At 41.6% G+C, this 27639-nt stretch overlaps 1 protein-coding gene across 4 annotated transcripts in view; it reads left to right on the top strand.

Annotated features, from left to right (window-relative positions):
• The window catches only part of wnt7bb (wingless-type MMTV integration site family, member 7Bb), a 77848-nt gene that overhangs the window by 38222 nt on the left and 11987 nt on the right, over positions 1-27639 (top strand). For 2 of the 4 annotated variants that reach the window (XM_087311565.1, XM_087311566.1), the window contains exon 3: positions 23007-23274. In XM_087311565.1, the coding sequence (XP_087167691.1) occupies positions 23007-23274 (268 nt within the window). Of the gene's footprint in view, positions 1-23002; positions 23275-27639 lie in introns of all 4 variants that reach the window. The other 2 variants (XM_087311564.1, XM_087311563.1) reach the window with 1 other exon arrangement.

Raw genomic sequence — 27639 nt, 5'->3', positions numbered from 1 at the left:
AGAGTTCACACTTAGGTAATGCTTGACTTTAGCCTCTTTCACACATACACACCTTTCCGGAAAATTACCGGCAATTTTCCGGAAAGGTGTGTATGTGTGAACAGGCTCGTTTTGAAAATACCGGTAAATTCGTTCTGGCTATTTTCCGGAAAGAGAAGTTGTAACATTACCGGTAATTTGCCGGAATGCTGCGTTGTGTGAATGCAGAAGGAAGATTGCCGGAAAGAGCAATGAGTGAGACGTGAGACATCTACTTTAGCCAATCAGAACAGTCAAACGCGTTCACGTGTGCGTGGTTTAGGAGAATAAAAGCCTTTGAATATTTTTCCAGACACCTTTAGCTGCTAGATGTTAGTCAGATCACGTTTATATGTTCCTTCTTAATGCTAACTGTGTAAATAATTATCAATAAAATTGTTATGATAATCCGTTGTTTGTTTACCTTCAAGCTTTGCGTGTGCCCGTGAGCGCCCATAGCAGCCAGCACACACACATATCAAGTACATCTCGACATGCGAAAGTGTTTCTCTATGTTTTCATTGGAGTTTTACTCAATACTGATCCATTAACAGAGTTTGTAATGTAGTCAAATGTTTATAAACACAAGCGCAGCCGTTTAGAGGTCATTTCTGGTTAATGATGTCAGAATTTACCGGCATTTTGGGATGGATGTGTGAATGCTCTTGGAAAAATTCCGCAACGTCCTCGCCTGTGTGAACAGCGCTTTTTTTTAATTTACCGGTAAAGTCGTTCCGGAAATTTTCCGGATATTTACTGGTATCACTGTGTGAAAGGGGCTTATGTTAGCAGGTGTGGCATGCTGTGCCGGGATAGAACCTTGAGCTTGGAGATAGATGAGCCCAAGGCTCCCGTCTGGTCAATGAGCACTAGGAGGGATACGAGATCAGGTAGTTCTCGATAACTTTCCAAGTATAGTCCGCCAACTGCGCCAGTGTGTATGTTATTGCATGCTTGTGACTTTAACTTGTGTTACATGTCTTTTGACTGTAGTTGGAAACCTGGGGTTGGGGGGGGAGCCCCACGCGAACTGGGGGAGAACATGAAAACTCCACACAGAGAGTGCCGACTGGCTCAGCTAGTGTTTAAACCAATGGCCTTATTAAGCCGTCGTGTTGCCACTAAGCCGCCGTGTCGCCTGATCCTAGAATTGAGGAGGAGGGAGAAGGGATAGGTGGGGGGGGGGATCTTCCAAAACGAAGATGAGGAATGAAGCTTAGGCTGGATATTTATATTAAATTTAGAATGATCTGATTGGCTAGCTGGTGATTAATGATATCACGTGCTCTTCTCGAAATTAGTGTGTGAAACTTCACGTAGTGTACGAGTGTGTGAATGCGAGAGTGTATGGGTGTTTCCCATTGCTGGGTTGCAGCTGGAAGGGCATCCATTGCGCAAAACATATGCTGGATAAGTTGTTGGTTCATTCCGCTGTGGTGACCCCTGATTAATAAAGGGACTAAGCCAAAAAGAAAATGATTGAATAAATGAAATATGATTTTATTTATTTAATTTAATCAAAAAATTCATAAATATGTAATCAGATTTATTTATTTCAAATTTTAAGATGTACATTTGTCTGGACTTAATGTAGATCAGTCACTTTTTTCCTTTTACTTGAGACCAAAATTAAACTCAAGTGCTGCCAAAAATAAATAAATGAAAAAAAGTATTTAATCAGGGTGTCATGGTGGCGCATTGGGTAGCACGATCATCTCACAGCAAGAAGGTCGCTGGTTCAAGTCCCGGCTGGGCCAGTTTGCTTTTTTGTATGGAGTTTGCATGTTCTCCCCATGTTGGCGTGGGTTTCCTCCGGGTGCTCCAGTTTCCCCCACAGTCCAAACACATGCACTATATTGGCCGTAGTGTATGTGTGTGACTGAGAGTGTGAAGGAGTGTGTATGAGTGTTTCCAGTACTGGGTTGCAGCTGGAAGGGCATCAGCTGCGTAAAACATATGCTGGATAAGTTAGTGGTTCATTCCGCTGTGGCGACCCCTGATTAATAAAGGGACTAAACTGAAAAGAAATGAATGAATGAAGTATTTAATCAGCCAAATGTTAATCAGCCATAATTATAAGGAACAAATGTCCCCACAAGTATAGTAATACCAGTAACTTTTGAGCTTGTAAGGACATTTTATTTGGTCCCCATGAGGACAACGGCTCATAAATCACACAGGATGAAGTATTTTGACAATGAGAAATTCGAATGTAATGAAAATGACAATTTTTGAGGGTTGAAATGTTTCATTTGAGGGTTGGGTTGGGGGAAGAGGACAGAATATGAAGGATAAAAATAATTATCTCTATGGGAAGTCCCCATATAACATGAAAGTCCAGTGTGTCTTTGTGTTTTAGTGAACAGAAGACTGCTGATTAAATAAATTACATTAAATCAGTAAAATGGGATGACGCGGGGGCGCAGTAGGTAGTGCTGTCGCCTCACAGCAAGGTCACTGGTTCGAGCCTCGGCTGGGTTGGTTGGTATTTCAGTGTGGAGTTTGCATGTTCTCCCCGTGTTGGTGTGGGTTTCCTCCGGGTGCTCCGGTTTCCCCACAGTCCAAAGACATGCAGGTGAATTGGGTAGGCTGAAAAATTTTCCGTGGTGTTTGAGTGTGTATAGATGTTTCCCAGTGATGGGTTGCAGCTGGAAGGGCATCCACTGCGTAAAACAAATGCTGAATAAGTTGGCGGTTCATTCCGCTGTGGCGACCCCTGATTAATAAAGTGACCAAGCTGTAAAAAAAAGAATGAATGAAATCTGTAAGATTCACTCACTATTAAGTCCCTGGTTATCAGGGGTCTCCACCGCGGAATGAACCACCAATTAAACTATAAAACAATTTTTAAAACTCTATTGCCGTTTAGAATGAATTACGTGGCTGACAATAAGTGAATGTGTCATTTTTGTCAACATTATAGCGACTAAAAGCCAACACAAAGCCACAAACACAAAACAGACATGTTATTCTACATATTTGTGTCACTGTCAAAGACGTGGCTCATCTGAAAATGAAAAGCTGAACGTCTACCTTTGTAGTTTTTCAATACTGTGCACTTGCAGTTTACAATGAAGTGCAACGAAGTCTTTCAGTAAATGACGATAAAATCAATGTTTCAGTCAATTCCAGGAATATCTTGATGCATTCAGAACGACTGTACAAACGTCCAGGGATTTTTTCTTTCTCATTGTAAATCCTCCAGATTGAAACCGCTGAATTGTTGGTGCTCGTAAGGAGCCGATCTGGAGATGATGATCAAGTGACCGCAGAGTTAATTCTTTCTCTCTCTCTCTGCGGCGCACATTAATAGCTGGTTATTGAGGATTTCTGAGCCCCTGAAGACTGGATTGAAGGAAGGATTGGGTTTCAGCATCCTCGATTTCAGAGCCTCTGGAAGTCAGTGTGTGCTCTCAGATCTACAGACAGACACCAGCTCTGATCCAAAACGTAGACAGTGATATGAGGAATCAGCTTGCAGATGTAGAGGGCATTGTGTTTTAGGCAAATTATAATGCACTGTGCAACTATACAGTATGCAAATATATTAGCACTGTCGCCTCACAGCAAGAAGGTAGCTGGTTCGAGTCCTGGCTAGGCCAGCTGGCGTTTCTGTGTGGAGTTTGCATGTTCTCCCCGTGTTGGCATGGGTTTCCTATGGGTGCTCTGGTTTCCCCAACAGTTCAAACACATGCGCTGTAGGTGAGTTAGATAAACTAATTTGGCTGTAGTGTATGGTTTCCCAGTACAAGGTTGCAGCTGAAAGGGCATCTGCTGTTAAAACGTGGGATAATTGGGGGTTTACTCCTCTGTGGCCACCTCTGAAATAGAAACTAAGCTAAAGAAAAATGAATAAATACATTTTGTATTTTTTTGTGTGAAATTTTTGCATTCTTTTGCATTTATATATGTTTTAATGTTTGCTTTTAACTCATTTATACAATTTAATTTGCTTATATACTGTATCTAATTGTATTTATTTATTACTATTATTATTATATAATTAAATATAACTGAAAATAATTGCATACATATAATTACATTACAATTTAAGGCTAATCTTCTAATCAATTTAAAATCTTCTAAATATATTCTGATGTTTTGCTAAACACTGTAAGTCATTGAGACAGTGAGAAGATAAGAAATAGATTATTGTGCAAATGTTGGCGAACATTAAAGGGCTGGTCCAGACTTTTTTTTAGGCTTGGTTGTGTTTATAAGATGCTCATGCTTCATTTTTTTTGTTCATATATCCTACTTTGATTATATACAGCTACTCAGCTAACATCAAAACCACTGCTATATGTTCGAGTTCCTCTGAATGCCCATCCTCAAGAGGCTCTGATTGGTCAGCTAACATAACCTGCTGTGATTCATGCATCAGCTCCATGTCACTAGGAAAAGTGTCACGTCTCTAATAGCATGCGCTTTTGCGCATCTGTCAGGGGTGTGTTTCCGAAAACCATCATTAGCCAACTAAGTTCCATCGTTCCATTGTATGCTTTCAACCACACTTCTGGAGCTGTAGTTAGAATCATAGTTCCTGTGTTCTATTCCCAGTTCAGCCGCCTTTCCACTGCACACGACATTTGAACACGACTGTCGGAATACGCCCCCTTGTGGCAGCCGCACAGTTTTTTCAGTGTTGTCGTGCACCGTGGGGGAGAAACTGATTGACACGGTGTCCGAAATAAAGGAGTGCAAAAGCAAGAGCCTTTATTCTCTGTGCGTTTACATAGTTTAATGAATGAATGAATACTAGAAACTCATAGACCGCTAAAATATTGGAGGGAATGCGGAGACAACATTAAAATATATATTTTTATTACTTTCTTACTTACATTTATGAACAGAATTTTTATTTTTTTATTTTGACTTCTTAGATTCAAAAAATAACCAAATAAACTCCTATTTCTTATCTTGCGCGCACGGATCTGCTTGGACAAAACTGGAATACATCATATCCGGTCGGCAGGTCGCATACGGTCTAGTCGCAGGAGTTCAAATATTTCAACTCAATTCGGATCCGAATTTTCCGCATACGGAGATGATCGGAACTCTACGCAGCTCCCGGACTGCTCTCCATTGGAAATGAATGACTTCCGGTCTGTCGCTTGTCGGTTGTTGTGTGCAGTGAAAAGGCGGCTTTATCCCCCCTATGCCATATTCCAGGGGTGGCCAACCCTGTTCCTGGAGATTGACCTACCTGCAGATTTCAGTTGCAACCCATATCAAACACACCTGCCTGTAATTATCACGTGGTGTTCAGGTCCTAATTAATTGGTTCAGGTGTGTTTAATATGGGTTGCAACTGAAATCTGCAGGAAGGTGGCTCTCCAGGAACAGGGTTGACCCCCCCTGCCCTATTCATAGAACCTTCAAACATTTAAACTCGGAATGATTTTTAAAAAGCATTAAGGTCATCTCTCTTATGTGTAATTTGCTTTCAAACTATTTTTGCAGTTTAGTTTTAGCGATTTTCATGTTTGCAATTGTGCTCCCTTCGCAGTGCACTTTGAAAACATTGATGTCATTTTGAACACAGCCGTGGCTCATGCCGAAAGCTTCAGGTGACCTTTTATTTAAACAAAATTTAAACAAAAAACAGCATACCTTAATGCTTTAATTTATAGTGAGTTATTAATTAAGTATCTGTACTGTATATGACATGGGCCTTGCTGTAGGCTTTGCTAAGCTAACTCTATAAAAGATAAAGGCTGCGTCCGAAACCGCATACTTCCATACTATATAGTACGCTAAAATCAGTATGCGAGCCGAGTAGTATGTCTGAATTCATAGAATTCAAAAAACATTATGCAAGAAGTACCCGGATGACTCACTACTTCTGGCGAGATTCTGGAGTGCGCATCCCATGCATGCTGCGCTGTCCCATGATGCCCCGCGAGCGAATTCATGAATGGAAGTAAAGCGACGCAAATGGCGCAGGTAGGTCACATGACTATGTCAAAATGGCAGATGTAGCACATCCGAATTCTATTAAAACTTTTCACATTCATACTGTATAGAACGTACTTTTCTAACGGCCGAGTAGTACGTTTAAATTCAAATGTAGTATCTACTGAGTAGTAGGCGGTTTCGGACGCAGCCAAAGTCTCCCTTCGCATTGAACTTTGAGCGTCTCACATTCAGAGATTTGTTTATGTTCACACAGCTACATTACACATCAACTAAAGTTTCAAATATGAGGTTGTAGTGGACCACCTCTTTAAAAATGTCTGTACATTTGGGCTGAAATAGATCCAGCTCTCATCTATCTTTGTCTAAAGAGGCCAAATTAACCCATTACTCCTCTTATTTGCTAATTAGGGTTCATTTAAAAGGCATCAGCATTCATGTTCAATTTTGCCTGAATATCAGACAGAAAAGGCTGCAGTTTTGTGTGTTTCTGTAATGAAGACTGGTAATGAATCAGTCCACGTTTTCAGGAAAAGTTTGCGTTTATGGGTAGGATTGGGGGAAGAGGACAGAATATTCATTCATTCATTTTCTTTTCGGCTCAGTCCCTTTATTAATCAGGGGTCACCACAGCGGAATAAACCGCCAACTTATCTAGCATATATTTTTACACAGCGGATGCCCTTCCAGCTGCAACCCATCTCTGTTTACACTACGGACAATTTAGCCTACCCAATTCACCTGTACCGCATGCGTTTGGACTGTGGGGGAAACCGGAGTACCCAGAGAAAACCCACGCGAACACGGGGAGAACATGCAAACTCCACACAGAAACGGCAACTGATCACGCTGAGGCTCGAACCAGAGACCTTCTTGCTGTGAGGCGACAGCACTACCTACTGCACCACCACAAAATTATGTCTATGGGAAGTCCACATAAAACATGAAAGTCTAGTGTGTGTGTGTTTTAGTGAGCAGAAAGCAGTGCTGACTCAGCAGACTCTCCCTCTCTGTGTGTGTGTGTGTGTGTGTGTGTGTGTATCTGGATGGAAACAGGAAGTGCGGTCGTTAGTCACTATCAGATCATCCCTGGCTTCTGATTGGTCGCATTGGACAGACTTTCACCCTTATCATGGACACTTTAAATATAAAGCTTCTCGTTTTCATGCGTGCTGAGATGCGTGTGTGTGATAACGCTCTCTTTGATCACAGATCTTTTAGATCATTCAAATGTTCCTCTTCTGCACAATAGAGCTTTCTGAGGCGTATCTGGATGCAGTTTTGATTAAAGACCTGCTTTACATACAGAATCTAGAAATGAGCCCTTCAAGCAGATCATTGGCGAACTCGTTCCGACTGTTCATTTAACTCATCAGTTCAGTAAATCTGCTATGTTTAGGTTCATGGTTTGCTTTGTGTTCGCATTTGTGCTGGAGTTTGTTCATAACAACACAATCACACACTCAGCATTTCATTTATGACATTTATGTCTGTATTTAAAGTGATCTAATGTCATCTTTTTATTAGCTTCGGTCAGTGCTGTGATAATACCTTATACCATTATAAAACAGGTCTTGCAATTGCGATCGTTTTGGTCGCACATGCGCGCCAAATTTTATCCATGCAACCTCTAAATATATTTGGGAGCATTTGTGCGAGTGCATATAATTGTTGTCGTGCGACCAGTTTTCACAGCAAAATGTTCCCCACATGTGCGGAATTAGGAGGCATTCACGCATTAAGCATCTATGCACCTAAAAACGCCAAACGCAGCACTCAGGAATGGTTTAAAACATGTCAACTTGCTGCTGCCACCTTTAAGCTCTTCTTATTGGCCCACTGCGCTAGAACAGAACGCGAATGGATCGGTATCAGCTGTCAATCACTCAGTTCCGATACAAGAGAATGAACGCAACACTGACCGATGTAGTTTTAGAAACCACCTAAAGTTACAAATAATGACACGTCTGATTAGTGCATACCTGTCAAAATATGTGAAATATGGGATGTGAAAATAAGGCATATGCATCCACCCCCCCCCCAAAAAAAAAAAAATCCCCAAATTACTAAATATTAGGGGTGTCAAATTTGTTTTTTTTTCGGTGCACCGCGATGCAGACAATTCGGTATCAGTTCAGTAATAATCATAACCGGTTATTATGTACTGACGTCATTTACCTCATATGCGCTCTGTCGCGAGGGAGGTGAGCACGGGTATTTACAACACTCAGCCAACTCAGGGCCGGCCCGTGGCATAGGCACCATAGGCAAATGCTGAGGGCGCTGTATATCCAGGGGGGTGCCAGAAATGAGCGCGCTTCAGTTGGTTTTGTTTTCGATATTCCTGACACACATTCAGTAATAGACGGCAATAACTCAAAAACCTCTTACCCTAAAAAGATCTAAAGTGTGTTTCCTACAAAAAGACAAAGCTGGTTATGTTTCACAGCCGTCTTTTTTTTCGCTCAACATTACGAGCACTGCTCCGTTTAAGCCCTCGCAATTTGCACTGAGAGGAGCTCTCAGTAAGGGACCGTCGGAAAAGTGCTTCCTTTTTTCGTTTTTTTTTTTGTTTAGTTTTTCTGCTCCGCTCTGCGCGAGCTCTCCCTGTTGTGAGGGCTTTAGTGTGTGTGTGTGTGTGTGTGTTTGTTTGGTGCTGTCTATGTTTGTGTATGTGTTTGAATGAGAGACAGTGTGGTGCTGTGTGTCTGTGTTTATACAGACAGCTTGTTATAGCCTCCCCCCTAAAATATAACACTGTATATAGAAAGCATCGTCAATGCACCGTGATAACGAATTGAACCGAATCGAAGGCATGATAATCGTAACCGAACCGAACCGTGAGAACAGTATAGGTTCACACCTCTACTAAATATGTTCATCTGGAGCTGTTCCGTTGTAAATAAACAGTTAAATGGTCAGTAATATGTTTTTTCAAAAATTATTATTAATAAAAGAAAAAAGCTTATTAAAATGAATAGCTATTATAATGAAATAGAATCAAGCTGTCAATCTCATTAGCCGTTTCTCCCCTGTATATAACGTACACATTCTGATTAAAGAGCAACGAATGAATCTCTTATTTATTAAGATTTTTTAAATTACATTAAATAACAGGTGTCACTTTAAAAATGCACACATCTAACATTATAATAAAAGCATTCGACTGCTTTCCTAACTGTTTATGCTAATTTAAGACAAAATTAGTTGTGTCTGAAAAAAAAACCCACCAAGATCGACATGTTCATATGTTATTATTATTAATTATGTATATTTGTCTTTTTAAACAAGCACCCAAAACCCAGACTTTCACTCTGCTTTGAATCGCGTGTACAGAATCCGTTTGGTAAACAGCGTCTGTTTATCAGTATGGAGCGCGTCAGCTGATAGTCATGCACCTCTATTTGACTGTTTTGATGATTTCATAGGAGCAGCGATGGCACCTGTAATGAAAAGGAAACACGCTGTTTTTATATTTATTTATAAGTGTTTTCTTTCCTAAACAAAGCGAAAGCACAGAACAGACTCACATTTAAGAGCAAGTGGCGTCCCCTGGTGGTTCGGCGGTATGTTTTGCGTATAGGGAGGCTCAGCTCTTCAGAGAAAGACTGAAAATACGGGAGAAATATGGGAAAATACCGTCCCAGGATGATAGTGGGATAGAACTGTAAAACACAGGAGAGTCCCAGGAAAAACGGGAGGGTTGACAGGTATGGATTAGTGATTGTGTGCTGAATGTCAATCCTGCATTTACACTTTTCGAAGAGTGGATAAAAGACTTCCAGCGTTTAAAGTCTGCTATGAACGTGACTAAGGGTGCTTTCACATCTGTAGATCGCTTCATCTGGTCCGGACCAAGGGTAATAAATGATACATTGTTGCATTTTCTGCCGTCTTTGGGTCGTTTTCACACCACACTGCTGGCTTTGGTCCGAACCAGTTAAAAACGAACCAAAATGCAGTCATCTGACAAAATCCACATCTCTCATTGGCCAGATGTTGTTGAACATATTTCCTAAACTGCTTATTGATTGGTCAGAATTCACGTGCAGGAAAATGCCAGTGAACTCCCGCAAGTAAACAAAACCGGCAGACACAAAATGTCGCTTTTACTCCGGAGGGACGACTGCGCTGACCGATTCTGCTTTAGACAAACTATACATTTGGAGAATGAAGCGCGGCTGGAAAACAGTGTTTAATGCGTCGCTCGTCACTTCAGGAGGAGACGTGAATTAATTTAGCTAAACTGCGACACGCTCATCTTGCGGAAATATTACCAATGATCCATTAGGTAATGTTTTCCCCTCTCTATCTCTGTTGGTAAAGCGATGTCAACTAATATTTTTCCTCCATATCCCATAATGCACAGCGCATCGGCCTACGGCAGCTGGATTAGTCCAAAAGGCGCAGTACTTTTTGCGGTTGGACCTGTTTTAGTGCGGATCATATTCTCACCACAAACGAACCGCTCCAGGGTTCTTTTTGAAAGCCTAACGAGACCACCTCTTCAAGCAGGTCTCGGTACACTTATTTGGTCCGCTTTTGGTGCGCACTCGAGTACGATTGCTGCATTCACACCTGCCCAAACGAACCGCACCAAGAGGGAAAACGAACTCTAGTGCGATTCAATCCAACTAAATAAAGCAGGTGTGAAAGCACCCTTAAGCATTCCCTGTAAAGCCGGCGGGACAGAGTTTTCAGGGAACAGTGTTTGCACGAGATGTTCTAATGTTATTTCATTCTTCATTTAATAAGATGAAACTAATATTGCAGCTCATGAAAAGACCGTTACTGCTATTAAGATGACATATGCAAATAATAAGTCAAATGTCAATATCATCTGTCCAATATCAGACAGCACCAGGCCCGTGCAGAGACTGTGGGGTAGTTGTTGTTGTTGTCGTCACGCGCACGTTCTAATCAGCGGTGTTGTCGCGCGCCTACTGAAGGGTGGGAGGGGGGTTGTGTCGTGGGGGCACTTTTGATCATTTTGGAAGGACACTTTCTATCCAAGACTAAAAAGGGCATGTGCACTGCACCGGTTGAGCCCTATGTGTGCACGTGCCTGGACAGCACCCGTGAGAACAGCATACAGCAAGCAGTGTGTACAGGGCAGCCAGTGAGCGCATGCTAATTTTTATTTGTTAGTTGTGATTAGAGCGTTAATATAGAATCTGTTCATATAAAGCTTGTAGTAACGGTGCTCATCATTTTTGGTGGGTGCGACTAAATTTTGTGAAGTTTATTTATAAACAAATTTCGAGAGGATCACGTGCTTATGATTGTTCACAGCTGTTCCAACTTTAGCTAATGACTAGGGATGTCACGGTATTGTAAATACCGTCGTACCGCAATATTAATTTTTTTCGATATTACCGAAGTCGCATGACTCGGTAAAACTATAGGTCTTCTGAGAAAATTTGCTCAGGCGAATGAAGCGAACGGGAGGTAGCGGAAACTACAATTCCCATCAGCCCATGCTTGACCATCATCCCTTGCGGTCTGTTGTCACTACAGATCCAGTAATGCGGAAATGGAGTGTGCTGCAAGAAGCGGGGATGAAAAAGAGCTGGAAAACTCTAAAGCGGGTGTTGTCGCCGCGCGCGTACTGAATAGCGGTGTTGTCGCGCGAGTTCTTATTAGCTGTGTTGTCGCGCGAGTTCTTATCAGCTGTGTTGTCGCGCGAGTTCTTATCAGCTGTGTTGTCGCGCGCGTACTGAATAGCGGTGTTGTCAGCACACTGTTCAGATTGATGCAGACATGAGACCTCTATCTTACTCATGGTTTGTCCTCTCAAGTGGGGGAAAGACAATGCACAACGTTACCCACTGCTGTCAACCTGGGCCAAGTCATATCTCTCTGTCCCAGAAACCTCAGTCCCAAATGAGAGGTTTTTTTTCTGTTGCAGGGGACATTGTAAATACCCAGAGATACCAGCTTTTACCAGATTATAGTTATATGATAATTTTCCTTAAAACCCATCTCTATCTAAGTGAGTGTGTGATTAAATGTTGAATGTGATGAGTTTTCAACAATACTAAATTGAAACTTTATTTTTTTACATGGTTTAATATTTTTTTGTTATTAAAATTGAAGTTCCTGTTTCAAAGCTTACAGATAGATGGCTAATTTGTATGTCATTGACACTTTTGGCACTTTTTTGGAGTATTTTCATAAGTTTTGTTTTTTCCTGTAAATGATTCAATAAATACCGTACCGTGACATTCATACCGAGGTATTACCGTACCGTGAAATTCTGATACCGTTACATCCCTACTAATGACTGATTATCCTATCAGACGATCCTTAACTTACTATAAATAACCAGACTTTTCTCATCTCAATATCTTCGTCTTGAAGAAACGCCCCCACCCAACCCTACTTTCCCTCCTTTCAAACGGGCGTCACGGTGGCCAGCGATTAGCGCTGTTGCCTCACAGCAAGAATGCCCCTGGTTTAATTCCTTTCCAAACCAGACGGCATTTCTGTGCGGAGTTTGCTCGTTCTCCCCGTGGTCGCGTGGGTTTTCCCCGGGTCCTCCGGTTCCTCCCACAGTTCAAAAACAAGCACTCTAAACCATTAATCCAAATACATTAGCTAAACTCTGAGTACACCTTTCAGCATCTATATCTGACACTTAGCTACAACAAGCAAGAGGGGGAGTCATCGAGATCTACCTGAGCTCAAACTCCCCTCTCGCCTTGCAACAGGAGGGAGCCCAGGGCTCGAGGATCTTATAAGCTCAGGGCTCTCTCCCGGGACAGCACGCCAAACTAGCTTTACTGTCAATCATCAGCTAAGTGTGAACTCTTGAAGTCTGATGCGCCTAAATTTTTGAAGTAGGAGTACCAAGAAAAACTCTTAATTTTCGAGCCCAGTAAAAGCTCCAGCACTTAATCGCAAAATTAAAACCTGTTACCAGAAGCCTGAGCATTATCTTGATTGCTTTATCAATCAATGGAGTTTACATTGAGTTTGCATTGTAGCACTGTGTTGTCTAAACTAATTTGCTGGCCGTAGATTCATCATAACTCTTCTTGATGCTCTCGCTGACCTCAGATGATTTCCATAGAGTATTCTGCAACCTCAAAGTCCCCTAAACGTCCTTCAAGTGCACTCGAGACTGTTCTGCAGCAGCACGAGTGAAGCATTGAGAGCTGCCCAGGCCATCGCAGGGTTCAGCGGGATTGTTTGTTCTCTCTGAGGTTGTAAATCTCCTCAGCCGTGTCAAACGTGATTTGTTTAGTGGTTTGCTCTCATCCATCTGAGCCAGAGCGCGCAGCCGTCCATCCACCCGCCTTCTTTACCTAAGGTCAGATATATATGTAAAACCAGGGTAAACAGAGAGCGAGTGTTGCTCTTCCACAAGCGATCTTGGATTCTGTCGCAGACACTTGCCACTAAACTCTATTAGACATCTGTTTTAATATTCCTCTGCTGTTCCCGTCCAAGTTCTTTGAGGGTTTTCTGGTCTGTCCAGTTTTCCACTGGCAGGGTTCGAGGCTATCCCAGGGTGCTTCTAGCTGGACTGGAGTCAGGCTTTGGGTCTGGCCGAATCTGATGTGCTTTATTCACTTTGGCGTTTGTGAGTATATGGCGCTCTCGTACCGTTAACCCGATGTGGACGGCAGCCTGATTGGGAGCCGCCTGCGCGATGGATAGGAAAGATTGTGGGGCCGGGGGACGCTGTATTTAAGGAAAATGTTGGAAATTGGATTTGGGAAGTTTTCTTTTGTGAGCTTGTAATTTATTTTATTTTTTTTTTCTTGAAAAGGGCAAAGCAGAGTTTTCTTTTTTACAAGATGAAATTGAACACAAAACCATGCTTGAAGCTGTACTCTTTGGACAACTGGACAAAACGTGTATATTATTTTATTTTATATATTATTATTATTTATTTTTAAATATATTATTGTTCTATATTATGTTTTTGTATTACAGCTAGTTCAATCCAAATATTTATATGCATTTTTGGGTGTTTGTATACGTACGTTTTTGTATATTAAGACTTTCTTTGATTGACAAGAGGTGGCTTATTGACAGTGGTTAGCACTGTGGCCTCACAGCAAGAAAGTCGCTGGTTCGAGTCACAGCTAGGCCATTTGGCGTTTCTGTATGGAGCATGATCAATCGTGTTGGTGTGGGTTTCCTCCGGGTGGAATAGTTGGCGGTTCATTTCACTGTGGCGACCCCTGATTAAGAAAGAGACTAAACCGAAATGAATTGAGGAAATGTATCTACTGAAGGAAAAAGTCATCTCTGATGAGCTGATGAGTAAATTAACAGGAAATATTTAAACCTTTCATTTCTGAGTTGCAGGCTTTAAGTTTTTTTATAAATATTTTTAGGGGTTTTCACCTTTTTTGGGATAGGACATTGAAGATATACAGACAGGAAAGCAGAGAGAGGGGAAGAATCGGCAAAGGACCTCGAGCCAGGAATCGAACTCGGGTCGCCGCGTGCACCTGGGTGCTTTGTGTCGACACACTAACCACTAGGCTATTGGCGATGACGGCTTTAAGTTTTTTATCATTATTATAATTTTGAATGTGAGTGTGTATGGGTGTTTCCCATCCCTGGGAAACACACTCATTCACACGCACACATACACTACAGAAAATTTAGCCTATCCAATCCACCTGTACCGCATGTCTTTGGACTGTGGGGGAGATCAGAGCACCCGGAGGAAACCCATGCGAACACAGGGAGAACATGCAAACTCCACACAGAAACACCAACTGAGCCGAGGCTTGAACCAGCGACCTTCTTGCTGTGAAACAACAATACCTACTGGGCGAATAATTCTGACTTCAACTGTGTATATATAATGTGTATACTGCAGATATACAGTTGAAGATGAATTATTAGCCCCCCTGATTTATCAGCCCCCTGGTTTATATTTTCCCCAATTTCTGTTTAGTGGAGAGCAGATTATTTTAAAACATTTCTAAATATAAAAGTGTTAATAACTCATCTCTAATAACTGCTTTTTTTTCTCTTTGCCATGATGACAGTGAATAATATTAGACCAGACATTCTTCAAGACACTTCTACACAGCTTGAAGTGACATTTAAAGGCTTAACTAGGTTAATTAGGGTAACTAGGCAGGTTAGGGTAATTAGGCAAGTTATTGTATAATGATGGTTTGTTCTGTAGACTATCGAAAAAAATATAGCTTAAAGGGGCGAATAATATTGACCTTAAAATGGTGTTTTAAAAATTAAAAACTGCTTTTATTCTAGCCGAAATAAAACAAATAAGACTTTCTCCAGAAGAAAAAACATTATCAGACATACTGTGAAAATTTCCTTGCTCTGTTAAACATCATTTGGGAAATATTAAAAAAATAATTCAAAGGTGGGCGAATAATTCTGAAAATGTTCTATCCACCCTTCCTGTTAAATTTGATCTAATCCGTGTCCTGAAACACAGCTCCTCTCCTGCTTTCTCCTCTATTCTATTGGAGGCAGTGATTCGTTTGGAAATTAATCTCTGTTATGAATGACTCGTTCACTTAGTCGACAATAATACAAGTTTCTGGCAATGCAGCATCTCGTTGTCATATTTCTTTTGCGTTGTTTGCTGATTTTATTCAACAAAACTAGCATAAGCCGAGTGTTTAGTGTGAGTTGGTGCTACTTTGCCTTATGGTGATTATGGTGACTGTTATCATCAATAACGTGACCTGATTAGCACAAAAGTTCAGAACATACAAAAACGTAAAAAACTAAACCTTACCTATGAAATGTTCTGCCTTTGTGTCTTGTTTTCTTTGTTTGCTCATTACTACACCCGTAGATATCGATAAAGTCCCGCATCTTCACGTAATAACACTGTCTTGAATAGTGCGGTTGAATGACATTTGTCCTGGGAGCACTGTACCAATATGGCGGCGCTATTGACGCATGCTCATGGTCCCTATGCGATATCTAGTTTAAAAATCCATGGCTGATGGGTTGCTATGCTGTTTTAAGGCGTTTGCATAATAGTTTAAGCACTATATTATGAAGCGTGTTGCTATGCTGTTATTGAAGTGTTCTAAATGTTTTGTAGAGTAGTGTAGTAGCTAGGATGTGCTTGGTGGTTGCTAGAGCGGTGGTGTAAGGTGTAATTGGGTTTTTCTTGAGGTATGAATGTCCAAAATGATTCAATAAAAATTGCCCAATTATATTTTGTGTGAATTCTTTTAGAGCAATCTTTACAAGTGCATGATGGGGGGCGCCACTGAGCGATGACGGAGTAAGACGTGTCTTAAGAGCTCCCTTAGCCAAATCTGTTAAAACAAACTTACAAGTACCAATAACTTTGTAATATCTATCATTTCAGAACGCATTTACTTTTAAAACAATAAGACTTCAAGTTCGACTGGATATCTCAACATGAGCAAACAAAAACCTAAGAAACTGAAATCGACGCAACTAGGCCTCGACCAACCACCGACACGCAGCCCAACGAGTCCAGCGGTGATGAGGTGGATCCTCCTAACCGAGCTCTATTAGCTGCCATCACAGCACTCAGAGGTGAAATGACTAAGATAAAAGATGACACCTGTGAGAATTTGGAAAGGCGCACTGAGCGTGTGTATAAGAATTTGAGAGCGGAGATTGTTACGACTAACAACATCGCCCGAGTGTCTATTACTAATCTTGAAGCGAAATCTCAAACGCTACAGGCTAAAGTCACTGACATAGAAGAAGCCGCCACTGCGCACTCTGATAGCATTAGCCAGCCCGAGCAACAGGTGGCTAACCTCAGTAACGAAGTTCTCAGTCTTAAACAAAACAATGAAGATTTAGAAGGCAGAAACAATATCAGAATTACAGGTGTATGAGTTTATTGCCAATTTGCTGAAAGATGTACTCTCGTTGGACGAAGCCCCGCTTACAGCAACCCAAGCTCATTCTGGAAACGTAGCCCCGTGGACGTTTCTGGAGGCCGCGATTTACGTGGCCGGAGGTACGTAAGGCCGCGTTTGGTTTTTTTCGAGCGAACGCTACGGGGCGGTGTGGCGCCGCTCCGCCCCACCTCTTCGCGCTCGCCGGCCGACGGCTCGCCTCCAAGTGTAGGGCTTTCCCGATGCAATCAGTTTGTCCGCTTAGCTCACAGCGTTGCGTCGGCGGAGCGGAGGCCCCGGAGCCGGCCGCGGTGGACGACGACCGGGATCGAGTTCAGGGAACAGCAGGTTCCGGAAATCAGGTAAGACAAAAAATTGAATCCGAAAAATAAGGGCGAGAACGCGGCGGGATCCGAAAACGCGGTCGAAATCGAAGACGAGGGCTTTTGCGTTTTTTTTTTCCGATCCGGCAGCTTTTCGCGGAAGAACGACGCGGGCACGAACACCGCACGCTCCCGAGAGGCGCCCGAGATGCGAAAAAGCGCGCGCAGCGGCCTCTCGCGGATCCGCGAAAACAAAAAAACGCTCGAATACGTACCTCCCGGGACGTAAATCGCGGTCCGCAGAAACGTCCGCGGGGCTACGTTTCCACAATGAGCCCGGGTTGGCTTACAGAGCTCACAGGACCCTTCGCCAGCATCCGAACCCCTTGATCCACCGCGCCCACTCGTAATACGCCTCCATTACTATCACGTCCTGAAAGACATCCTCCGCAAAGCTGCCGCTTTGAAAATCCTTCAATATCAACGTAAACCCATTAGCATCTTCCCAGACTACCCTCCGTCAGTGGCAAAGCGAAGGGCGCAATTCAACAAAGCCAGGTAACTACTGCGCAATCAACCCGGCGTCAGATATGGCTTACTTTCCCCAGCGAAACAACAAGTGCGCGATTGAATGCTGACATTGATCTAATTCACTGAGCCACTTCTATTTATTTGTTTTTAACTATTAAAGTAACGAGGAATTTCTGAATGAAAATAATCTGTACACTATCTGGACCAATTTTCTGTTGCTCTGGGGTCATTTGTTTCTTGTGGGCTTTCAGCGGATATACTGTAAATATCCTGCATTTGCTTCATATTGCATAACGCTCCAGATGTGTGTGTGTGAACCTGCAGCAGCGGAGGGCGAGTGGACCGTGTGTGTTTCATGTGGTGGGTTTGTAGGTGCTCTGGCAGGATGTTTCAGCACTTTGGACAGCACCTTGGCTTTTCTTACACTCTGAGAATCCTCCAGCTCAACATCTGCGGCCGCTGTTCACCAGCTGCTCTCGCTTCACTTAAAGCCTAGTTCACACTACAGGATTTTAAACATCAGCAGATCGCTGTGCTGTTCACACTACATGACTTGACTTTGTGTCTTTTGACCTCTGAGGTGTTCACACTACGCAACACTCCGTGAACGATCCACAAGAGGGGGGTCACACACTACATGATCTGACAACAACTCATTCCCCATCAGCTCATTCAAGCTACCAAACCACAGCCAATGAAAATTTGAGGGAGGAGTCGTCAGAAAAAAGCTGAACACTATTGGCTGCTTGTGTGCTGATGACATCACTGACAGCTTTTCAAGCTTTGGAGAAAGCATTTAAAAACATCGTCAAATCAGCTGATTTATCAGCGGATTAATCACTCATCTGCAAGGTTCCAGTGGATAGATACACAGAGAGTTTTTAATTTTTGTAATTTTATAACTCTTTGAAATAAACATATTTATAACACCCTGCCGTTTTCTAACTATCAGTGTATTTCTTTCTGACATTGTTATTTTTTTTATTACAAAACAGTAAAGAACTGAGCATTTCTGCCTTAAATTACCATATTGGTCAAAATGACTGCATGCATGTCTGATACTTTTCGCTGTGACTTTAAATATGTGTGCATTTTCTTGCCTGGCAACTTCCTGCTAACATAAACAAAACTTTCTGATGGCAAAAACATCAATTTACTTCAGATATCTTTCAAAACAGCATATTCTGTGCTGTTAAATAGCTCCTGTTTGAAAGTGAAAATGAAAGCCAAGCCTTTAAGTGTTTTAGTATCTTAACTACATATTTATAGGCTGTATTACCAAAAAAATATTATATTTTTAGGGTAATGGTGTCATTAAATATGATGCCAGACATTCAAAGCTTAATTTTAATATCTCAATAATAGCTTTGAATGTAAATATGTTGTGACAATATGACGTTTTGTATGAAAACGATCAGAATGAGCAGTATGGTAATTCTAATAGTTACAGAATTTTAGTTCCACTGTTAATATAGCCTACTCTCATGTCTGTGCTGACGCAGAATGAAGCGAGTGCACCGATGCCCATTCTGACCAATCACAGATGTTTCTGCTGAGCTCCTGAACACACAGGCACGCGGCTCATGCTGATATGCTCTCTCATTGGCTGTAGCTCGTCACTACATCTGACCACACGTGGGGTTGAGTCGGCCGACTGCTCTGGAATATTTAGCATGCTGAATGTTGGATTTCCGTCTGCGAGGTGTCGGCGACGCGTCAGCGAGCCTCGTTGATGCGTTGCTCAGTAGTTCACACATAAAGAGCGGCGAGCGCCGAGCACCCGCAGATTTCTTCCCGATCACAGCCCGATCTGTCGGCGAGCTCGTTAACTTCCAAATCGGGCTCAAATCAGGCTTAAAATCCTCTAGTGTGAACTAGGCATAAGGTGTACAGAAACACTGCATGAGAAGCTGCGTCACACACTCCCCAATGGAAGTCAACAACAACCATAAATGCTCGTTTGAGTCCACTCTCAATTATAGTAGCCTAATTATGTATATACTAGGGCATCGATATCGTAATGTGTGTACCCGCAATAGTCAAATCACAGGATTAGATTGTTTAATCAAGATTAAAAGATAAAAATATGACTAAGTATTATTGAAATATATATATTTATACAATGATGATCATGTTATTTTACGTTAATAAGTTGAAGCAACAAATAAACATGTGCTGTTTATTTTTGACAGTGTATAGGCTGCTGTTGAGGGGCTGGTAATGTGGCTAGTTGCTAATGTGTTAATTTTTAGGACAATATTCTGTGGTTGCTAGGGTGTTACCATGCAGTTGCTAAGGTGTTCTAATTAGTCTCTCAAATATTGTTCTGTGGTAGCTAGGGCATTGCCATGCAGTTGCTAATGTGTTAAATTTTAGCACAATATTCTGTGGTTGCTAGGGCGTTACTATGCAGTTGCTAAGGTGTTTTAATTAGTTTCTCAAATATTGTTCTGTGGTTGCTAGGGCATTGCCATGCAGTTGCTAATGTGTTCATTTTTAGGACAATATTCTGTGGTTGCTAGGGTGTTACCATGCAGTTGCTAAGGTGTTCTAATTAGTCTCTCAAATATTGTTCTGTGGTTGCTAGGGCATTGCCATGCAGTTGCTAATGTGTTAAATTTTAGCACAATATTCTGTGGTTGCTAGGGTGTTACCATGCAGTTGCTAAGGTGTTCTAATTAGTCTCTCAAATATTGTTCTGTGGTTGCTAGGGCATTGCCATGCAGTTGCTAATGTGTTAAATTTTAGCACAATATTCTGTGGTTGCTAGGGTGTTACCATGCAGTTGCTAAGGTGTTCTAATTAGTCTCTCAAATATTGTTCTGTGGTTGCTAGGACATTGCCATGCAGTTGCTAATGTGTTAAATTTTAGCACAATATTCTGTGGTTGCTAGGGCGTTACTATGCAGTTGCTAAGGTGTTTTAATTAGTTTCTCAAATATTGTTCTGTGGTTGCTAGGGCATTGCCATGCAGTTGCTAATGTGTTCATTTTCAGGACAATATTCTGTGGTTGCTAGGGTGTTACCATGCAGTTGCTAAGGTGTTCTAATTAGTCTCTCAAATAATGTTCTGTGGTTGCTAGGGCATTGCCATGCAGTTGCAAATGTGTTAAATTTTAGCACAATATTCTGTGGTTGCTAGGGCGTTACTATGCAGTTGCTAAGGTGTTTTAATTAGTTTCTCAAATATTGTTCTGTGGTTGCTAGGGCATTGCCATGCAGTTGCTAATGTGTTCATTTTTAGGACAATATTCTGTGGTTGCTAGGGTGTTACCATGCAGTTGCTAAGGTGTTCTAATTAGTCTCTCAAATAATGTTCTGTGGTTGCTAGGGCATTGCCATGCAGTTGCAAATGTGTTAAATTTTAGCACAATATTCTGTGGTTGCTAGGGCGTTACTATGCAGTTGCTAAGGTGTTTTAATTAGTTTCTCAAATATTGTTCTGTGGTTGCTAAAGCATTGCCATGCAGTTTCTAATGTGTTCATTTTTAGGACAATATTCTGTGGTTGCTAGGGCATTACCATGCAGTTGCTAAGGTGTTTTAAATAGTTTCTCAAATATTGTTCTGTGGTTGCTAGGGTGTGGTTGTGTGCAGTTGCTAATGTGTTTATTTTTTAGCACAATATTCTGTGGTTGCTAGGGTGTTGACATGCAGTTGCTATGGTGTTCTAATTACTTTCTCAAGTATTGTTCTGTGGTTGCTAGGAAATTGCCATGCAGTTACTACTGTTTTAATTTTTTAGGACAATATTCTGTGGTTGTTAGGGCATTGCCATGCAGTTGCTAATGTGTTCTAATTAGTTTCTCAAATATTGTTCTGTGGTTGCTAGGGCATTGCAATGCAGTTGCTAATGTGTTCATTGTTTAGGACAATATTCTGTGGTTGCTAGGGTGTTGACATGCAGTTCCTCAAGGGTTCTAATTAGTTTCTTAAATATTTTTCTGTGATTGCTAGGGTGTTGCTAGGCAAATTGAGTCTTCAGTTGTTTTCTAGAATAATGTAATATTGTTGCTATGCAGTTGCTAAAATCAAGATTTTTTTTAAAGTTATGTGGTTGCTACAGTGTTTAGGTTGGTTGCTAGGGCGTTACCATGCAGTTGCTAAGGTGTTACTTTTTTAGGACAATGTTATGTGGTTACTAGGGTGTTGACATGCAGTTGCTAACAATTGTAATTAGTTTCAGTTTCTCAAATATTGTTCTCTGGTTGCTAGGGTGTTGCTAGGCAAATTAAGTCTTCAGTTGTTTTCAAGCACAATGAAATGGCGGTGCTATAATGTTGCTATGCAGTTGCTAAAATAAAGATGGTTGCTACAGTGTTTAGGCTGGTTGATAGGGTGTGGCTGTGCAGTTTGTAATGTGTTCTAATTTGTTTGTTTCTTAAATATTGTTCTGTGGTTGCTAGGGTGTTGCTAGGCTAATAAAATCTTCAGTTATTTTCTAGCATAATGAAATGTCGTTGCTATGCAGTTGCTTAAATTAAGATTTGCTAGGTTAAGGTTGCTAGGGTGTGGCTGTGCAGTTGCTAATGTGTTAAATTTTTTAGAACAATATTCTGTGGTTGCTTAGGTGTTGACATGCAGTTGCTAAGGTGTTCTAATTAAGTTTCAGTTTCTGAAATATTGTTCTCTGGTTGCTAGGGTGTTACTAGGCAAATTTAGTTTTCAGTTGTTTTCTAGCATAATGATATGTCGTTGCTATGCAGTTGCTAAAATAAAGATGGTTGCTACAGTGTTTAGGCTGGTTGCTAGGGTGTGGCTGTGCAGTTGCTAAGGTGTTCTAATTTGCTTCTAGTTCAATATTGTGTGGTTGCTAGGGTGGTCTGACTGTTTGATAATGTGTTCCAATTTGTATATTTAACATGTTATTGTTTGGTTGTGGCGACACTGAGGCTCAAAGGTTAGCACTGTCACCTCACAGCAAGAAGGTTGCTAGTTCGAGTCCTGGCTGGGCCAGTTGGCCTTTCTGTGTGGAGTTTGCATGTTTTCCCAGTGTCAGAGTGATTCAGTTTCCCCCACAATCCAAACACATGCCCTATAGGGGAACTGAACTAAATTGGCCGTAGTGTACGAGTGTGTGTGTGAATGAGTGTGTATGGGTGTTTTCTAGTTCTGGGTTGCAGATGGAAGGGCATCCGCTGCATAAAACATATGCTGGATAAGTTAGCGGTTCATTCCGCTGTGGGGACCCCTGATGAATAAAGGGAGTAAGCTGAAGGAAAATGAATGAATGAATGTTTTGCAGAGTTTCCCACTGCTTGTGTAATATTTTGGCTGTATACACACATACACAATATAGATTTTGCTAGTGTGTGTGTTCAGACTTGTTCTATTGAGTTGTGTTGAGCAGATATCACAGCCTGTTCCCTCTTCCCCCCAGGCAGCAGGGAGGCGGCATTCACCTACGCCATCACCGCTGCTGGGGTCGCCCACGCCGTGACGGCCGCATGCAGCCAGGGCAACATGAGCCACTGCGGCTGCGACAGGGAAAAACAGGGCTACTACAACCAGGAGGAGGGCTGGAAATGGGGCGGATGTTCTGCTGATATTAAATACGGCATCGAGTTCTCACGGAAGTTTGTGGATGCTCGGGAGATTAAAAAAAATGCCAGACGGCTGATGAACCTACATAACAATGAAGCCGGGAGAAAGGTGAGGCTCTTTTTTTTTTCCCCCAGTTTTAATTTCAAGTATACACTTAAAGCCAGAATTATTCACCCTCCTGTATATTTTTCCCCAATTTCTGTTTAACAGAAAGAAGATTTTCTTCAGCACATTTCTAATCATAATAGTTTTAATAACTCATCTCTAATAACTGATTTATTTTATCTTTGTCATGATGACAGTAAATAATATTAGACTAGATATTCTTCAAGACACTTCTATACAGCTTAAAGTGACATGTAAAGGCTTCACTAGGGTAATTAGGGTAAAGTTAGGGTAATTAGGCAAGTCATTGTATAACAGAGGTTTGTTCTGGAGACTATCAAAAAACTAATAATGCTTAAGGGGGCTAATAATATTGACCTTAAAATGAGTTTAAAACAATGAAAAACTGCTTTTATTCTAGCCGAAATAAAACAAATAAGACTTTCTCCAGAAGAAAAAATATTATAGGAAATACTGTGAAAAATTCCTGAATCTGTTCAACATCATTTTGGAAAATTTACAATTTTTTTAATTCACAGGAGGGCAAATAAGTAAAGTTTATTCATAAACTAATTTCGAGAGGATCACGTGCTTATGATTGACACAGCTGGCCCCGAGTCAAGCTAATGTACGAACCACCAATCAGACTACTCCTAACCAAGTATAAATAACCAAACACCTTACCTTTAGTCATCTTCGTCTTGAAGAATCCCCCCTTCCACCCCTTCGCCTCCTCCTTTGTCTACAGGGCAGCACGGCGGCCCAGTGGCTAGCACTGCGGCCTCACAGCAAAATGCCTCCGGTTCGGGCATCTACCCAAACGGTCAGCATTTTCGTGTGGAGTTCATGTTCTCCCTGTGCTTGCGTGGGTTTTCCCCAGGTCCTTTGGTTTCCTCCCACACTCCCAAAAACACGACACTTAAGTAAATTGACTAAACCAAATTAGCACCAAATTCGATTCAATTCTGTCAGCAACGCATCACCTTAGCAACCCTCAAGCAGCAGGAGGGGTTGGGTTCTCGAGATCTACCCGAGCTCAAACTCCTGCAACGGGAGGGAGCCCCGGGCTCAAGGCTCTCATGAGCTCGGGGCTCTCTCCCGGGACAGCATGCCAAACTAGCTTATCAACAATCATCAGCTAAGTGTGAACTCTTGAAATGTGACTTCAACTCTATGTAAAAGAAATCATAATGTACAAACATTAACAGACAGTTTTTTACCAAAATCAAATAAAGAAAAAAATCTCAACATCAGAGAGATTTAAAATTAATAATAATAATAATAAAATAAAAAACTTAAAGCATGCATCTACACTATAATAAAAATCCTGCTTGCCTTATTTTTTTAAGCTGAATCAAGTAAACCTTTTAAAATTCCATTGAACTTATATTATGTTAAACTGACTTAAAACATCTTGCGTAACTTGAATAACTAATGCCGAGTTCAGACTGCATGATTTTAGCCCAGATTTTGACTCCCCAACAGATTTTAAGAAATTGCAGACAAACGCCTGAAATCACAGGCAAATCGGTGCTCGCGCACGTGACTGACAATCACACAGTATGAACTATCGAAGACGCAATCTGAGAGAATCGCTGATGAGTCCTGTGAGATATTTGACGTGCTGAATATCTGGAGCTGTCGGCGATTCAAATCATGCCGTGTGCAATGAGTTTTTAACCGTAGTAGTGCTGTGCGTCATTTGTTTAATCCTTTAAGGTGACCTGCTGACTGACTGGCTGGCAGGTGCGTGATGCCAGCAAACACGACGTATAGCCGTTTCAATTTACTTCAGGACGCATTAATACCGCTCTGTAGGTCTATTAGAGACATTCATAAATATTCCTAGCAAATCTAATAAATGCTGGAGACATACTAGTTACATAAACGCACTTCATCAGCATTTATTTGAGAGCGCACAAGAAGATCTGCACGCTCTTGAAGCGGCTTATATTTGAGAGGGTGTGCAAGAAGTTTTGTGCATGAGCAGAGGAAATACACTGCTCTCTCTATTCTGCCGCCCTATGCGCGGAAATAACTGAGGACGCGCGGGTGTCGCGGACCTCTATTCTGCCGCTCTATGCGCGGATATAACTGAGAACGCACGGGTGTTGAGGGAGAGAGGGAGGTGTCGCCGACGCTGCTCTCTCTATTCTGCCGCCCTATGCGCGAATATAACTGAGGACGCGCGGGTGCTGTTGGAGGTGTTGCTGACGCCGCCCTCTCTATTCTGTCGCCTATGCGCGAATAAATCTGAGAACGCGGGTGGTGAGGGAGGTGTCACGGACATAACTGAGGACACGGGTGGTATTGGGGTGTTGCGGACGCCGCCCCTCTATACTGCCCCCCTAGGCAGCCGCCTAGGTCGCCTCTATGGATGCGCCGGCCCTGCTTGTAATACTGCGCTCACGACATTCGTCATTGAAATAACACCACAGGTAGCTGGTAGATCTCTGTAAAAAAAAAAAGGCCTGCCGCCACAGCTGGAAAAAATCCTAGAGGAAACACTGCTGTCACTTTGCCACCAATATCCTAGTGGTTAAGTGTGCCGACATATAGCACCATGGTGCTCACGGCGACCCTAGTTCGATTCCTGGCTCCAGGTCTTTTGCCAACCCTTCCCCTCTCTCTTCTCCCGATACTTTCCTGTCTGTAAGCTCCACTGTAAAGGTGAAAAACCCCTAAAAACTAATTATAAGAAGCCTGTCACCATTCACTGCCATTATATGATTCACCAAGCTCAAAATCCTCTTCAATGTTCTACTCAAGAAAAAGTCTGCATCTTAGATGACCTGTGGGTGAGCAAATTAATATTGTATTTTGTATTTAAGTATCACTGTCTCTGCTAGACTGCCAAAACTGTTTTGTTTGACTGCAAGGTTGGGAAAATGGTCCAGACAATGACTCTTAATCTGTTTAGACTTCAGAAGCTTTGCTGAAAACTTTGAAGCTTGGAAGAGTTTATTTGGCCAGCATTGACTTGAAGAAACAAATAAGAATCTTCGGGGAAACGCTCCTATGCGATCATTTGTAATTTTTCAAGAGCATTTTAGTTTGACAGTTTACCAACAATGGCTGTGGCTGTCTGCAGAAACTTGTTTTCCTTTTTGTTTGACTGCACATTTGGGAAAAAAACTTCCAGACAATGCTGCTTAATCTGCTTTAGATGCTTTCAAACATTTAAAGCGTCGATGTTTACTTGAAGAAACAAAGAAGATTTATTTAAAAAAGGCTTATTCTCTAATTTATGTTTTACAGACAAATGCACATAGGGGAATTTTTGGATCCATGCAGGTATTTTCTGTGGTTTCTAATACGTTTCACTCAAATGTAAGTGGAAAACTTTCAACACAGGCCGATTGTGGATATGCACCCCTGTCTACATTTCTGGAGAGCGTGAATTATGTAGCCAGAGGTACGTCTGGCTGCATTTTGTCCTTAAAATGAATGCTACAGGGCAGTATGACGCCGCTGATGGCTTCTGTTCCTTTGTGCGATACCTCCGTGTGGACGGATTTTCTGGTGTTACCAGTTTCCCCAGTGGCTCGCCACGTATATCAGCATACATGTGACATGGAGGGAAGTTGACTGCTATGGCTTTTCTTATTCTAGATTGCTTTTGAAAACACTATGAGTTGGGTTTAAGGAATGAGGTGGGTAGGTGGGTCAGTCAGTCTAAGTCAGTCAGTCGACAGCAAGCGAGCCAAGAGTGGGTTTCCCAAACAACGACATGACTCGAGGCTGAACTATAATAGTATGATGCATTGTTTGGGAAAACAATGATGTAGTGACGAGTGTTTCCCAGAACGTAGTTTCTCTATAGCAGATCCATCGTTTGAATCACGTTAGTTATAACGTAAAGCGCCCATAATGACTCTGTAAACAGGGTGGAGTAACTACTTCTTTAGAGAAGAACCCGTCATTTCTTTTTGCAACTTATATTGTTTTACACGCACATACATAAAAAAAAATCCACCATTAGTTTTGGTAAAAACATGCACTCACTTTCCATATTAATTGAAATATATGTAAACAGCACATATAGAGCCTGTGTTTCCTTCACAAATATTATTGAGAACATTACATATTCTATTCTAACATAAAATCACTTACAAAAGCTAACACCTATTCTAATATCATACATAAATCATATAAATAATATATAATGTCGTGATTTATTAAGAAATTAAATGTATTATTTATTAGGAAATGAAAAAAATCCTACTTTAAAGCAAATTACAGCTAAGAGAAATGACCTTAATGTTTTTTTTTTTTTATCATTCAAAGTTCAAATGTTGGAAGGTTCTAAATGAATAGGGCATAGGGGGGATGACTGGTAATAGAACACAGCCAGGAACTATGTTTCTA

The sequence above is a fragment of the Danio rerio genome, chromosome 25 (assembly GCF_052040795.2).
Source record: "Danio rerio strain M-AB ecotype USA chromosome 25, GRCz13ab, whole genome shotgun sequence".
Classification (NCBI taxonomy): domain Eukaryota; kingdom Metazoa; phylum Chordata; class Actinopteri; order Cypriniformes; family Danionidae; genus Danio; species Danio rerio.
The sequence above is the reverse complement of the archived record's forward strand: the minus strand, read 5'-3'. Positions and strand labels throughout refer to the sequence as shown.